Source organism: Odontesthes bonariensis, chromosome 7 (genome assembly GCF_027942865.1).
Source record: "Odontesthes bonariensis isolate fOdoBon6 chromosome 7, fOdoBon6.hap1, whole genome shotgun sequence".
NCBI classification, from domain to species: Eukaryota; Metazoa; Chordata; class Actinopteri; order Atheriniformes; family Atherinopsidae; genus Odontesthes; species Odontesthes bonariensis.
The window spans coordinates 33,199,584-33,217,013 of NC_134512.1; the positions used below are offsets into that span (position 1 = coordinate 33,199,584).

General features: G+C 40.2%; 1 protein-coding gene across 1 annotated transcript in view; it reads right to left on the reverse strand.

The window, feature by feature from the left end:
• Positions 1-11,956: 11,956 nt before the first annotated feature.
• Positions 11,957-17,430, reverse strand: part of syt9b (synaptotagmin IXb) — a 57,618-nt gene continuing 52,144 nt past the window's right edge. Inside the window, exon 8 of the mRNA XM_075470605.1 lies at positions 11,957-15,028. Coding sequence (XP_075326720.1) covers positions 14,951-15,028 — 78 coding nt within the window. The 3' untranslated portion in view covers positions 11,957-14,950. The remainder of the gene's footprint in view (positions 15,029-17,430) is intronic.

Sequence of the window (17,430 nt, forward strand, 5' to 3'; positions counted from 1 at the left end):
CTGTCTACGAAAGGAAATCAATTGACCACTAATTCATTCATGAGGAAATTTAGGGATGTACCGATACTGGTATCGTGTATCGGGGCGATACTATTCTAATATACTCGTACTCGTTAAAGTTAACCGATACCATGAACCGATACCAATTTATTGCATGAAGACTGCGATCAGAGGGTGGTTTGTCATTTTTGTTGTATTTTTTTAGATTGGCGGCTAGGGGAAATGTCGAGCTAATCAGGAACAGTGTGGTTAGGCTAGTGAGACCGAAACCTGTCTTCCATTTTTTTTGTGGTAGAAGTATCATCAGTACTCGGTATCGGCAAGTACTCAGATCCAAGTATCGGTATCGTTTCGGTTTGAAAAAAAGTGGTATCGCTGCATCCCTAAGGGAAATCTCTGTGATTATCTAGTATGTGTGACAAACTCTTTCCATTTTTTTTCTTTTTTTTTTCAGGATGGAGTTTGATGAAAGTTAAACAGTTTTTAACAAACTCAAACACGGCAAACACATTCCAGGATGTTCAGAAAACAAAGTAGCTAACAAACTTGCTGCTTAATTTATTACACTTACCATCCGAACTAATCATCTTTTGAAAAATCGAATACATATTAAACTAAATTTCATGAGGAAAAATGAAATTATTAAAGCAGTTTAATACAATTCTGTGGTCCACTGAGTTATTCATCCCAGTAATTACAAATTAGTATGAATATAAAATAAATTTTTATGATGGGACAGGCCCTGTTTTAAATGCATGCAGAAGCTCTGGGACAGACATTAAGCCTCACTGAGGGGTAGTAAAGCTGCAAAGCTTTTTCACAAGGGTTTAAAAAAAAAAGGATTTCCAGATTTCATTGCATTTTAAAAAGGAACCTCTTAAAGTATATCGAAAATGTTCAAGTCTGTAGCATAATGTAGAGTGTCTTTAATCCAAAGGGAAAGAGTTGGGATTAAATCATTTAAGGCCAAAAAGGATCACAAATCCCACAAAAGTGGACGATGATTTGAAACTGAGAAATAGAAGTTTCAAGCTGAGCCTTCAAAGTTTTAACTTTAAAACTTTTGAGACCAAAAGTTATACAGTGACGGTCAAGATCAGAGCAATGACTTCAGGAGTCTGGGGACGAATAACAGATCAGCTCTAATCATTTTTTTAAAGTCGGCCTCAGGTTTTTCAAAGAATGCATTTAAAAAATCCCTATTTACCACAAGAAAAGAATCTTGATTAAATCACTCTTTGCAAATCTTTCTCTCCACAGAATTGAACTGAATTGATTCAGGATTCAGGATTGATTCATAAACATTTCATACCTTCAGGTTTGGGAAACTGCAGAATTGTGTAAATTTGTTTGGTAAAATTAGATGTTCTGTGTTCCCAGGATTATGAAAAGATATTAAAGTGTCATAAATGTATAGAAGTAAATGTAATTACTGTGTTCAGGACAGATTATGACAAAATTCAACATAGAAAGACCCAAACGCAGAACTGCCAGGTAAGGGCAGGTGTTGAAGATGAACATTTGATAAGTATCATCTGGAAATGACCCCAGTTCACTACTTACACAAGTAGTTATTTTTTGTAATGAAAGTTTTCTAAAACTGTGTGAACATGTAAGTGAGGCATTGTCTAATTGATTTTACACACGTGCAGAAAAGATGACTAAATCAAAATGTGGTGAAATACTCAACTACTTAAAAACAAAGAAACTTCTTCAAAAAACAATGAAAAACAAAGCATAAAAGTAATTAATTATGTACTGCTTTGTATTCAAAAGCACTTCCTCTAAGGATGTTGGTGAAAATTAGACAATGCTGAAATTGTCTACTCGAATGCAGATTTTTTTCGAGCGTCGCCATTTTTGTTTTGTTGCGACGCATTTTTGCATCACTGATGTGTTTCTGCACTTTTTCCACACAGAGATCACAAGCAAGTCAGTAACTCTGTGCTCACTGGCAGGAAGGAGAAAATAGATCTCAATAGTGGTACCATTAGCATGCCTGAGCAATTACTGTATGTGAATGTGTGTGTGTGTGTGTGTGTGTGCGCACATTTGTGTGAATAGCAGCTGATGCTCGGAATCCCACTGGAGATAATGTGGTTGCACACTAAGTGACCTCGTTTGCAGCTCTTTCAACTTACTCTTGCTCCTCAACTACTTCCTGGTGGGATGATTCCAGTGCAGCCCTCTCCTCCCTCCTCCTAACCTCCTTTCCCCCATTTTTTTTCTCTTGTTATTCTGAGATCAAAAACATACAAATGCAGAGGGACTACAGCCTCCATTTAGATGAGAAGATCAAAAATGGAGCATCATTTACCCCACCCTCTTGGAATTAGTTCCCTGTCCGAGTAGACAGCATTCATTCATTCAGTTTTTCTAGACTCCTTCAATGTTATCACACAAAAAGCTAATTACCTTTTGGTTTTGGTGGATCTTGAGGTTAATTCGAGCCCTTATTCAAGTAACCAAGTTTACCATGAACAGTTACACCGCCTTGGGGAGCATCTGAGAATCAGTTACACGCATGCATTCATACATATATATGTAGACGAAACAAGTGCAACCAAGGAAGTCCCTTGGACTGAGCATCTTTGTTGTAGTAGACCAACAAGAACCTAAACTGTGCCACATCTCACATCATTGAGCCTGGCCTGGTTTCAGTGGCCCAGCCTTTTCATGCGGGGCTTAGATGTGATCTCCTTTGGGCCCTAAGCCCACAAAAGTGTTTTATTTTTTCACAGTCACAAAATGTGGGTCCCACACCATTTTGCCTTGTGGGGCCCGGTGAAACACCCCCATACTCAACCCAATCTGCCCCACTTGGGCCCACAATGGGCCCCAAAAATGGCCCATTCTCTTTAGTTTGGGCAGGCCACTAATCAACCCACACTATGGGCTGCCCACTGGGGGCCCAATTAAGCCTGGTTTATAGTCGGTAATGCAAGAGGCAAAGCCAGACGCAAGAAGAAACGCAAGCCCTTGCGCGGTTGCAAGCCCCCCCTTGCGTGCTTCTGTGTGTCACCTCAATTTTCTAAACTTCACGCAACGTGAAAAAAAAAAAGACGCAAGCCACTATCTACATCACATCCGGCGGCGTGTTTATTTTTCGGTTTCATCCCCTAATAAAAGACCGAAGAAGAAGAAGCATGAATCATGAATCATGAATCCACTAGAAGATAGACTTGCCGAAGAGGTCCGCAGGTACGAACACCTTTACAACCCGTCCTTGGCGGAATACAAGGACGTACTATAATCTCCTCTTCAATTAGCAACATCTGCATCAGCCTCAAACGTGTGTCTCTTGTGCTTGGCATGGTTCACAATGTGTGCGTACAGAACAAGACTGGGTAAATAAACAAGCAAACTGCCACACCCACAGATGTCAACGTAGTAGGCCGTCATTGAAAAAAACATTGCTCCACCTACTGTCCTGGCGGTGAATTTCCTTTCATCGTAGTAGGCTTGTCATTGAAAAAACCCGCTACTCCACCTCCTGTCCTGGCGGTGAATTGCCAAGCAGCACACGCAAGCGCCGGCAAAGCTAAATGAAGGATAAACGTCTCGAGCCATTAACACACGCGCAAGAAGAAAGCGCAAGGGCAGTTAAAAGAAGTATAACTCGGCCTTTAGGCCCACAGCGGGCATGTTTGCTGGGATGTTCACTTGCAAAAAATCAAAAGAGTTCCTCCTTCCTGTATTTTTGGTTTTCTTCCACATGTCTGTAAATATTTGTCTTAAATGAATGAAAAAGGTCTCCCAGTAGATTAATATGTCATGGTCAGTGATCTGTTTAAATAGGTATGAGGACATAAACAGTGCAAAGCAACAGTGTGTGGGAGTGAATTCAAACTAAGCCCCAGCTGAACACCTTCGTGTCTGCATAAGCAGAAATGAACAACAAACCCATCCATAACTGACAGTGTTTAGGATGAGGGTGTGCACATACTTCTCTGCAGCCATCTCTTTCACTCAAAGTCACGCACACTTACACATCACAACATGCAATATTTTTGCTGTTGAGGTTCAGGGGAAGACCCAGGACACGTTGGAGAGACTATGTCTCTCAGCTGGCCTGGGAACGCCTCGGGGTCCCCCCAGAAGAGCTGGAGGAAGTGGCCGGGGACAGGGACGTCTGGGTCTCTTTGCTCAAGCTGCTGCCCCCGCGACCCGATCCCCGGACCAGCGGAAGATAATGGATGGATGGAGGTTCAATTTAAAGTCCCTCTTTGGTGTCAGAATAAGAGCATGAAGCAGAGATTTCAGTTGTGTCACAGAACAGAGGTCTATGGAGGTCTGTGGTGACGCAAATCAGTATTTGTGGAAGATATGGCTAAACAACAGCTAAGGTAATTTACACTTATGATGATCTATCATTCCAACATGTTTTCATAATTAAACAACTGATAGATTGATTGTCATTGCTGCTTGTAGCTAATGACAAAGTGAAGCCTCCATACTTGGGTTTGCCAGGGTTACTCTCGGTCTAATTCGAAAGGAAACCTTCTGAGAAGCCCAGAGACACAACTGGTTTAAAACATTTGCAGAATTTCTAATTCTGGTAAAGAATAGTTGTTTTGTTATGGTTTTACTTTCACTGTGGTACCTAACTTTTCTTTAAAAATGTAATGATCCAACCCAATTTCATAGGTTTAGGAGACCAAAACTACTTTTTAAGTTTTGGGAAAAGTTATCTTTAGTAGGAAATCTATCCCACGTGTAGTCAGGATTCATCTTTGGAGAAAGACTATTGGATGAGGAGGCAAAGATAGGCATGACAAACTGTTGCTTTATTTAACCAGAAACAAAGGAGCTGCCGAGGCACGGAGGCAGGAATAATGAACTATATGAAACAATACTGAAACAGAACAAAGGAGTCTTTTCCTTTGTTCTGTTTCAGTTCTGTTTCAGATTGACAGAAAAACCACAAAACAAGAAGAAGAATCACACAAAAACAAGATCTGTGAACTGGCAGGAAACAATGAGAGCTAAGGAACTTATATACTGGCTGAGTGGATGCAGGTGAATAACGATAAAAAGGAGCAGGCGTTAACTGGGAGAAGACATCAATGGGCGATGGCAGAACTGAATGACAAAAACAAAGAACAGAAAATGTAAATCAAAAGAAGATGAGAATCAAAGCTAAGTAAAAGACCAAAACGCAGAAACTCACATAAGACACCTTTAATGAGTTCTTCCTCCATTTTCTAAGGTATTTGGATGACCATCACACTGTTTTAGGACTTCACACAGTTCACATGCACTTATTCACTCTACATTCAGTAAACATCAATCTTTAAAAACTCAAGCAGTGTTGATGTTTCTTAGGTAATGTCATGCTGGATAATTCACAGAAACAAGAAGATAAATGTGGTGAATGAGGGAAATGTAACTGGAAACCTACTGTGTGTCTGGAAGCCAGTCAGTTATTTAAATAGATGTTAACAGCAAACATGTAAACAGTGGAAATGAGATAAAAAGGTGCAACCTATCTCTTTTTAACCTTTGGTGCAACCACCAAAAAAACTTTTGTTCTTCCCATTATGGACCCTTCAATGTTGAAATGTTTAACCTTATTTCTAGACTTTGCAGTTACACCATTAATAATAATAAAAAATAATACATTCATTTATACAATGATCTATTTATTTATTTCTTTAGATGTCATACTTCACCAAGTGCAAGAGAAGGTAAAAACACTGGGAATTCGGGTAAAATTAGGGATGGGAATTATTAAGAATTTAGCAATTCCAATTCCATTATCGATATCTCACATCGATTCGGTTCTCTTATCGGTTCTCATCCAATTATATATAGTACAAATATAGTATATATAGCTTGCCTCACTCTCGCATTCCTCGTCAACCAAATGTTAATATCAGATGGAAATTATTCATACAGTATGTCGCTAACATTATTATAATCAACAGGACCTGTATGGTACCAGTTTTACGTTACCTTGGACTTTTGAGACGGAAGACGCGTTGCCACCAAAGACTTTACCTTCCTGCAAAGTAACTGCATGCCGTGTGGTCAGATGTTTCAGCATGTTGGAGGTATTCCCCCCTTTGATGTGATCAAAGCTCCACACGTGTTGCAACTGGCCCCAGTATTGTCCTTTTTGGTGAAATATAACCAAACTTTGGAGCGCTCCTGCCTCGACGCCATGTTGGAAACATTCTGAGCCAAAATACGAAACGTGCACATGACGTCATCGCGCAAATGCGCCAGGCGTTAGCAGAACCTATAAATGGGATCATCAGGCAGGGGCATTAACGATTCCACGGGATCGAACTACTGGGTTCTACTGGTTCTCCATTCCCATCCCTAGGTAAAATACATTCATTTTACAACGAGACCTTCACTATCATGGATGCAATTGTGCTGGTTTCTTTTTCAGCTAAAAAGTAACTTATCATGGCACTTTTTAACAGTTTAACATTTTAGCATCCTTCATCCTTCAATCCTAGTTTTGGTTTTCTGTCCCTGATTTTTTTTTTGGTTCATTCAAGGTAAGTACTCATCACCCATTAATCTGCCGAACGTCACAACATCAGTGTGGTGCTTACAGCCTGTGTTGCTGCATCCATGAGGCTAAATGATTTATAAGCTGATAAAAGCAAGTCAGAGAAGATGCCATTATGAAGCAAATATTACAGCTCATGTCATCCTCAGTGGCATTTGGCCATGGCTAGAGGTAGCAGTCTGAAAGCAAAGTTCTTCATTCTCAGCCTATTCCCTGACAGCAGTTTAGTGAGGATGAATTTTTAAACTGACAAAATACTGTAGATTACAGCCTGTTCCGAAGATGCTCAACCTTTCCTGAAACATCCTCGGGGCTTTAAATGTTTTCATAAGGCTCATCTTGCTCTGAGAACCCACAGCAGCCATCATAAGCAAGAGAGCAAGAGATTGCAAAAGTGTAAAATATCCACAGAGCAAAGCACACCTCCATAAAAGTGCTCTGCAGCAATTCTCTCAAAATTGCCTTTGAGAGCTCAGGAGGGATAAATTAGGTGGACAAATTGGCTTCCTATGCAGCCTTAAGGTACCTCACTGTTGAATCATATTCTAGTGCCTGTTGATAAGCTGAATTACATCCAAGATGCACTTTGTCTTCACTAATGCTCCTTTATTTCTAAGTGGTACCCAGATTCGGCAGCTCTCTGCGGCATGGAACTGTGGATCTAATTGACTTAGGCTTGTCACCATCAAGATGAATGCTGTATCAGCATTCTATCAAGTTTTCTACAGCGGACTCCTCATGGAAACACTTTTCATTTCCCTTGGTGCTGTCCTACACTCTGAAACTGAAGTGTCATCTCATTGTTGTTTCACCCAAGCCTCATACAGAATATTATCCCCAACAGACTCTAGATCATTACAGTTTCATCATGTTTTGTTACCTTAGATATCTATATAATTTAATCATTTTATAATTTTCTAGCCCTCGTTGTTTTAATTTCTAATATTAAAAAGAGGAGGTTTGATTATGTGACTGAGTCTGACATGGCAGCATCACTAATTTTATTGTCCATGAGCAAGATACTTAGTCCCACATTACCCCATACATTTGGATTAATAAGTCAGAGTATACATGACAGAAAAATGTCCCCAATGTCAAGAACTTAGAAAAATACCTTAAGAACAGCAGAAGAGTTAGTGAGACTGACTTATTTTTTACAACTACTCTCACAAAGTTGTTTGGCCTACTACTCAGAGACACAAGCATCAGCAAAGACAAAGTCTACAGAGTGTTTTCATCATAGTTTGCAGCACCATTGTATTATTTTTATTTAGTTTTTTCATACTTGAAAGAAGAAATTAAAGAAAAAAAAAGGGGGGGGGGGGGGGGGGCTGGGGTGAGGAGAGAGACCAGGTAGCCAACCATTACATCTGCGGAGAGAAAAGAAAGGAAACTGTGGCCATGCACAGAATCATCAGGAGCACCTGCAGACACTTAAATGAAGAGAAACACACAACAAACAAACAGCAACAACATCACCAGCAGCAAGTGTTGGTGCCAATTATATGCCAAAGGTTGAATTGTGTATAATAATGAGGGAAGTGGGCTTCAACCACACCTCACCTATAGATCAGGAGCAGACAGAGAAGGCCCCCTAACCCGGGCTACCAGTAACCCCCATGAGGCAAAGAAGAAAGAAATCAGGCTGCCCATCACAGGAAAGCCACACTCCATCCCAGCAGACAGTTGAGGAAGGCCTCCAGTAGGGTCCCCACAGCCGTGGAGCGAAGGAGCCAGGCAACCAGGGGCAATGGGCCAGGGCACAGGGGCAAGAGCCCCATGTGTCCGAGGACACACCTCCACCCGGCAGAGGCCCCCCTGTCCGAGAGGACCGGGCCACCCCAGAAAGCCACCCTCAGCTAGCCAGCACCTGCCCCGGCTACCAACCCAAAGTTGCCCCGGGAAACCAGATACGCCCGCCAGTGAGGGCAGCAGGATGGAGCGGGAGGGGACGAAGATAAAACCTTTAACCTCATGTGTTGCCTCCTTTGAATATAATCAGAGGAAATAACATAAATGTGTCATCATGCAGACGTAAAAGTCCCCTGAGATAAAAGAGATATGAAATGATTGAATATTATTGATGTTGAAAATGTTAGTTTTGTTGTCGTGTATGAATTTGTATTTATTTTTATTTGATTCATATATTTTAGAAGTCAAGTTTTTCATCGATATTTATCTAATTAACTACACACACACACACATATATATTTATATATCTTTTTATATATATATATATCCATTAACGCGTTAAATTTGACATATTTATAGAACGTGCGTACGTTAATCTTGCGTAAAAAGCTGAATTTCCGTTAACTTGCATTAAATTGGACAGCCCGAAGGAAGATTTCCCCTTTAGATTGGGTGAAAAGAGTCAATTTATTGATCAAAAAGAGTAATCCTTTGCAGATTTAATCAGCTGTAGCGCGTTAACAAGTGAAAAGCTCCTTTTGCAGAGATCACTCTGTGATGCAAGAAAGAACGCTCTCTTGTGTTGCCATTATCTTTGCTTGCCTTTGATCGTTCTCTCAGAGCAAACAGAGGATGTGCAGCTGTTACTGTTAAATCGGACGAATGGCAACAGCGCCAAGTCTAATGCACTTTGTTTGACATCCAGACACTGATTAACGTCTTTGACTTTGTGTGCTCAGAGAACTTTCCCCCCACATTTCATCTCTGTATCTTATAAACAACAACAATTTATTCCAGAAGCAGGAAAGATAATATCAAAGGGGCAGCTGCTAACTGGCTTGGCTGAAAACTTGATCCCCCGATGACCTTTTAATGCGTTAATGACCAGCCCTGAACTGCAAGATAATAAAAACAGAAATACAGCATCAAACAAAGCAATAATGAGACCATATATTTCCAGACATAAACACATTGCTGTTTATACAGCAAATAATTATAGAATGGGGCGTGAAATTTGTCAACTTGTCTTTTAATGCAAAAACCTAATCATCTGGCTTTGCCATCCACCCATTTTCTATACCCACTTTAATCCAATTCAGGGTCAAATTCAGAACCCACGCATACACGGGGAGAATGTGCAAATTGCACGTACAAAGGCCCCAGCTGTGATACAAAGCAGGAACCCTCTTGCTGTGAGTTGACAGTGCTGACCTCCACCATGCAGCGCCTTTTGGTTTTTGTTTAATTTCAGCATCATCTTTGAATGCAAAGGTAAGTGGAAGTAAGTGTAGAAGACCATGGGTCAGATGGGACAGATGGGAGACAAACTCAGATCTCTGTAAATGCCTTTAAAACTGGTCTCAAAACGCCGTGAGGCTGCACTTCTATATACAGCTATTTTTTGTTAATATACGTGATAAAAGAGGAATGTATGCTCAAGAATTTGTAATTACAGTTTCATTGTCAGGGTTCGTGGTTTGTTGTTGGGTTTTTTCCATGTTCTCTCACTGTGTGGGTGTGTGTGGCCGGTGGTGCAATGATCACTCATCATCCTTTTGCTTAAAAGCTCCATTCGTCTCTCCTCTTGTAGCCTTGTTCCTTCGTTCTCCTCAGTGGTAAAAGACTGGCCAAGTTTTCATGTCACTGAAGTTTTTGTGGACCTTGTCGCGACCTTTTTTTACTTACCTTCCAGGAAGACTATAAACGGATCTGCCAGTGCTTCGCCAAGCAACTAAAAGCAGGAAAGCCACTCAACAGGAGTTATGCCAAGTCTCAAATCAACTACATGCTGGTTACTACAAACCTTTTGGAACTTACCTTCTATTAACCTACATACAAAACCTTGACATTCATTAACTTCCATCGGAAGGTGTTGCCATTCATAGTACATATGGTCTGACTTTTGACAGTCAGCATTGAGATAATGGCACACATCCTCAGAGAATGTTCCTTTAAGGCAGGGATGTCCAAAGTCAGTCCTCGAGGGCCGCTGTCCTGCAGGTTTTAGATGTTGACCTGCTTCAACACACCTGACATCTAAAACCTGCAGGACAGCGGCCCTCGAGGACCGACTTTGGACATCCCTGTTTTAAGGTATTCAAAGTTTGACCGTTGAGAGAAAAAAGTTACAAATGGAAGGATGGAGGTTTTCTGTGTCTAAAATTGTCATGAAATTGAAAGGGGGTTTACTGCAGGCGGGGTCTTCAGATGCCATTCAACCATCCGTTGAGTACATTAGCTGGGGAAAACTGCTTTAAAGCCGAGGCAGGTGGGTCTCCAGACAGCCATATTCAAAAGGTCAAAGTTATGCAAACCTGAGGGGAAGTTTTTATGTGAGCCTCACCACCTGGATCCTCACTTACATACATAAGGAGTCCACTGTCCAAGGGCACATTTGACCACCCCCGCTCCTAAAGAAACAAAAACATAATGGAAAACAGTCTCCTAGAAGCAAATGTGCATGTTGCCTTGAGAATCTAATGGTGGTGGTATGAATGTAGCTGCCATGTTGTGCTTCAGCCGCAGGTAAAACTGCACCTGAGACATTGGACATGAGTCACTTCCCCTAGCAAACAGAGGCAGGAACAACCAAAGGAGCTGCAGGAGTTTAAAGATATGAACGATCTTATGTCATGTCTCATTTGCTACTAGTTAATAATCTATTTTATTGACAATGGTAGTTTAGATATGACTACCAAGGCAGTCTAGGAATGTTTCTGGACAGATTTAAAGTTGCACTAATAGATATTTCCACTCGAACACTGTATCAAATGACTAAGTGCAACATGATGGGGGTTTCTTATCGTGACAAATTCACAGATAGTTATCACAAGACTCCGCAGTTCACCTCAGCTTTGCAGAATGTCTTAACTAATTGCCGGGGTTTTACTATGCACAGCTTCGCAATTTCTGCTTGTTCTCATCATCCTTGTTTCTAGCGGCAACAGCAGGAATCTATTCAAGGTGAAAAAGCTCTTATTAAACCCAGCACGGACTTGTAAAGGAAATCTGAATACTGACTTTGTCAGGTGGAAACAGGTGCTGCAGTGCTCATGTTACTCTGTGCCAGATAAATCGATGTTGAGTCCATTAAATTCGAAGCAATAAATCAAAATTGTAACTCGTTTCTGTTCATTGAACCTAAAAAAAAAAAAAAAACACCATAGAATTTGCTTTGAATTCCTAACTTTTTATTTCCAAGGTGAATTTGAGAAACATCCCCCACATATCTCGGTGTTCAGATTTTGCGCTTTGGCATTTCAGCTGCCATAAGCTCCCGTTTTAGCATCTGTGAAGGTGTGTATGCATGTCACAAACTCTTTACAGGTCTTTCAGTCACAGCCGTCTGTTGGGAGAGCTCACAAAAGAAGTGTGAAGACTGGGGGGGGGGAGGCCAAAGTGGTGATAAATGTGTTTATAACAATCTCATTCAATCTCTCTCAGGCATTCTCTCTCTCAATCTGAGTCCTGCTATGAATCAATCAATCCTTTATATAGAAATATTTATTAATAACATCTGAATGGACAATTTACACAGTCTGCCTTAGGTTAATAATACATCTTGTGTTCACAATATGATTAGTTTCTTACAGCAAAAGATAGAATCAAAAATTACTCAGAAAATCATGCATGTATGGTACCTATAAACACAGAGGAAGTTGCCAATGTTATTTGTGATGGTGTCCAATACAAAGACATAAACTATTTTTAATCAAAATTTCAAAAAGCAGACACTGGCTTAGTAAAACAACCACAGGGTATGGTCCCAATTAAAGAAAACATTAAGTGTCATTACAGTGGCTGAGGTCAGCCCCAAGGGTGGTAACATTTGGTTCAACGAGTTCATGGCAAAGGACGGATAAATCTCAACTGACAGCAGAACTTAAGTGATTATTTGTGGAACTTCTCTCTAAATGGGTGAGCTTGAAAGCCCCTAATGTGAAAGGAACATGAGACTCCCCATTAGTTGCACAAGTGTTTCATAGGATTTGCAGCACAACAACTGCAAGCATTTGAAAAAGAAGGTACACCTCTCACAGTTTGAAGGGTTTTATTAGGACATAATCAAAATCATCTGGTCGTCACCAGGTTTTGAAATGAGATAAAACATCAGATGAACAACTACACGTGATGTTTTAACAAGAACTAAGCTAAAATGCAGAAGCTGTGTGTGAAAAACTAACTATACCCTGTATATAAAAAACTGAGGAGCTGCTTTAAGCAGCAATAACTTGAAGGAATCATTGTCGTTGAGATGCTAACGTTGCTTCAGCTCATTGAGGTTTGCAGCCATACTTGTTCAGTCTGTTTCTAACTGTGTTGTCATGACCTTTAACCTTTAACATGCTAACTGAGGCCTGCAGAGTCTGAGTTGTAGCTCTTGGGTTTTTGACCTTGGGGTGACCTTGCTGGGACGTCCACTCCTGGGAAGATTGACAGCTGTCCTGAATGTTTTCGGCTTTTGAATAATCTTTCTCTCTGTAGACTGATGGACTCCAGATAGTTTGGAAAAGGCCTTATAACCCTTCCCAGATTGATGGGCTGCAATAGCTGCTTCTTTAAGATAATTGCTGATTTCTTTCCTCCTTGGCATCGTGTACTGCTTTTATGGCTGTGATCACACTTGCTGATGATGAAAAAATTATTTAATGGGCAGCACCTGGCCACTACTTACCTTCTTAATTCTTATGGAAGCAATAAGGGGGGGGGGGGGGCTTTCACCCTTACTGCTTACTGTAGGTTTTCCACAATCTGCTTCTGTATTTGGGCTTAGTTTAGTTAAAAACACGGTGTACTGTGTCATTTGAGGTTGTATTTACCTCATTTTAAGAATCTTAAGAGAGTATACTTTCGTTTTCACGTAAATGTTCGTTCTGTTATTCTGCAATCAATAAGAATTGTTACAACACCATTCTTTATTTCGCTAGATTTGGCTTGTGGGAACACGGTGACATCACTGCAAGTTGCAAAACGGTCACAGATTCTATGGAATATCTTGACTATTTCATGAAGTCACTTAAATTAAAGTGAGCACATTAAAAATTACAATAACGCCCTGTTGCGCATGTCATACCTTTGCTAGTCATCGTTGCCTTTTTCTCAGACTTGCAGGGGCTAGAAAATCTACTCAGCATGTCAATCATTTGCATGAAATTTAATCAGGGAGGAATCTGTTGAGATGGTTTAATGTCAACATCCAATATTGTCAAATGCACTGTGAAAGGTAGACCATAGCCATCTTTCAGCAAATTCTTTAGGTTTTACAGTCCGAGTTCTCCCAGTTTCACTGCACTAAACGGCACATTTACGGAATAAGCAGGCATTATTCAACAATAGTGACAGAGGAGTCAGAGCAGTGGGTAGATTCATAAGAGGACAGATAATGTTGTTCTTTATTGGTTGGATGTGTAACTGGACAAATGTTTATCATGGCACATAATTGTTATGTTTTCTGCTTATTTGGCTTCATTCAGGTGGTCAAAAAGAAAAAAAAAATTAATGCAGCTTTTTTTTTTACCAAATATCTTGTTCCAAAAAAACATATAAGGCCTCCTATTTATTCAATTAAGCTTGTTTAAATTAAGCCAACATGGATGCATTGTGTTAAGAGGACTGGCTTGTTTCTGTGAAACCATCATTGATGCTCAAAACTTCAAAAATGAACGTAAAGACCCAAAAGATCGAACAGAACTGTCACAAATCTTCTTGAAAAGACATAAGTGGACTGTGCTTTTGCCAGAGAAACCACAGATGACAACTATTTAAGTTGTGTTTGCTTTATTTTGACCACACCCTGTTAAAGTATGAGAATTTAACATGCACCAAATAAAACATTTTCTCTCTGTTATGTCTTTTTCTGTGATAAAGTCTCCCACTGAATGAAAACTAAGGTTTACACTACAATCTCCTTTGTTCATGACAGCTCTAGTAGCCACAGATACAGGCAACATGTTAAAGTTTTAATGGTCCACACAACAGTTAAACAAATATCCAAAAGATCTGAACAGGGATGCTCTCTTTCGCTTCTAATCCGTTACTCACCTCCTACCGTTAGTCAAATACTTTGTCTATGATAGTATGCCACTCACACAAAGCAACGGTTACAGCTCCAAAATAAAGGATTTTGGTCCACAAACCTGTAACTTGCAAAAAAAAAAAAAATAGGAAAAAGCTCAATCTGCTCACCTCACCCTTTTAAGGCTCTAAAAGCTTGATATGACTCAGAAAAAAAAAGATTATTAGTTCATTTGGAATGTTGTTAAGTGGTTTTTGGTTGTGAAGACACAAGAGGAAGTAAGAAGTGAGGATTAGCCTTTTGCAACAGCCTTCACACAATAAAACCTACTTCAATCTAATGACACATCAGTTTGAGAAATGACTGATAGCTGATGACACTACTGCACTCACTTGTTCGTCACACCTTGTACTGAATGTTTAAACATCTGAGCAGGATTATCTTTTGATCCATCATCCACCATTTTGCCACCCTGAGGCTCTTGTGTGGTGCATGTGCAGTCATGGTGACGGTGGTGCCTTCAGCGAATTGGTAGACCCTCCTTGGCTTCCGCTCACTGTCGCTCCCTGTCCGACCCACTGGAGCACAACACAGAAAGTTGTTTGGTTACATATAGAAATAAAAAAGATTCAAAATTTAAACATTACTTCCTCTGGGTGCAGCTGGCATTGGGCAAAGAGAGGGATCCCAATGGCTGTGCCTCGTCATTTGTATGATTATTCCAATAATTTACAACAATTAAAGCATAATTAAATCAAATTTTCTTTAAAAATGCTAAAATGACTTTTTATTCATACAATTACTTTGTTCCACAAAGTATAACTCAGTTGACTGTTCTGGCTAAATGATTCATAATCTCATTTGTCTTATTGTCACTGTTTTTGTGAATATGATTTAACGCTGCTTTAGTCAGCTTCTCAGGAAAAAAACAATCTCTGATAAAACAACAACCTCACCACCAAACAGCACAGGTTAGCGAGTAGCTGGTTAATGTTGTGTGCAGAGATTATTCCGTTTCTACCGTCTGTAATGCAACAGAGAGGACTTTCAATGGTTTTCTAACAAGAAGTTCACGGCTTATTCAAAAGATGCATTTCTACCGTCAAGTGCAAGCAAGCGTGGGGGCCACATTCGAGGAGAAGTTCTCACTTCAGCAGAGGACAGTCGGTGGAGTAGTAGCTGGTAGTTAATCCTCGAAAAGTAGCTGGTTGAAACAGTTTTTTTTAATGTGGGTATAGTTAAACAAACCAATGAAGTTACTTCCTACTGTCAGTAGTAGCATGTCCCCGCAGTGTTTGGGACCTACAGTTTACTCAGAACCTTGCCAGAAGCCTGCACACTGCAGAAACGTCACACCACTTTATAAACCATCCGACAATAAAGTCACAAGCCTTACCATCAAAACCATATGCATGGTTCTCACATTACTGGCATGGGGACGTTACAAAAACACTTTATAAACAGCATGTCACTTACCTCTTGTCGGTAGGCGCGCGCATGTGAAAGCCCAAAAGAGTCAATGGACGATAATCCCATATACAAAACAATTATCTTCTCTAGAAAAACTGCATTTTTAAAACATTACAACAATATTACTGGGCATGTATTGTTGTAATGTTTTAAATACTTGAACACAGTTTTTCTAGAGAAGATAATTGTTTTGGATATGGGATTATCGTCCATTGACTCTTTTGGGCTTTCACATGCGCGAGCATATAAACAAGTAAGTGACATGCTGTTTATAAAGTTGTTTTGTAACGTCCCCATGCCAGTAATGTGAGAACCATGCATATGGTTTTGATGGTAAGGCTTGTGACTTTATTGTTGGATGGTTTATAAAGTGGTGTGACGTTTCTGCAGTGTGCAAGTTGTTGTTTTACGTGGAAGGTTTAGCTCTTGCCCCTTAGCCACCACATATTTGGTTAGCATGACAGGCTGCGCAAACAGCGCAATCGCTTCACAGGGAGCGCCGATTTGCACCGGTCTGTGTCCTACCGTCAGTATTTGACAACCTCTAGCAATGGAAATGCGCTTCAAATGCCCCGGAGGTCCCCTTTAAAGTCAGGAAACTTGTGCTTCTATAAATAAAAAGCTAGCTGTGCCCACTCTTGTAGGTAGCTTCAACTGTAGCACCCTGATTGAAAATGTGCGTGTTCACTCGTGGGTTGTGCTTCCATCTGTGCCAACCACACTCGCAGCTACTGTGGGGTCATTTGACGCAGGAATGAATGACGATTAAACTCTTTACCGCTGCACTCAAAAGCCAGATTTTAGTGAATGTTGATGGTTTTTTTGACCAGCGTACAAAGAGACTTGATGGGCAAATTTCGTCCAAGAAAAAAAGGTCTAAAAACTGAACCTGTACCTCATATTTTTCTAAAGAGTGTTGATCAAATCAAATCAAAGCAAATTTATTTGTACAGCACATTTCATGTAACAATTCAAAGTGCTTTACATAAAATAAAAGCATTGCAGCAAGGAGTGGAAGAATCATTAAAAATACATAAAAGAATATAAAGAGAAAAAAATAAAATCATTTAAATGAATTAAAAAACAAGCAACAATCTAGATAAGTTCAAAGATACCGTGCATAGACTTCGGATTTCATGCATAGACACATTAGAAAAGAAATGTCTTTAACCTGGATTTAAAAATGTCTCCATTTGGTGAAAGTTTAATCTCCACTGGCAGTTTGTTCCACTTGTTTGCAGCATAACAGCTAAATGCTGCTTCTCCATGTTTAGTCTGGACTCTGGACTGGACCAGCTGACCTGAGTCCTTGGATCTCAGAGCTCTGCTGGCTTTATATTCTCTGAACATATCACAGATGTATTTTGGCCCTAAACCGTTCTGGGATTTGTAAACCATCAGCAGGCTTTTGAAATCTAGTCTGTGACTGACTGGAAGCCAGAGTAAAGATTTTAAAACCGCTGTGATGTGTTCAGATCTCTTAGTCCGGGTTAAAACTCCAGCAGCAGCG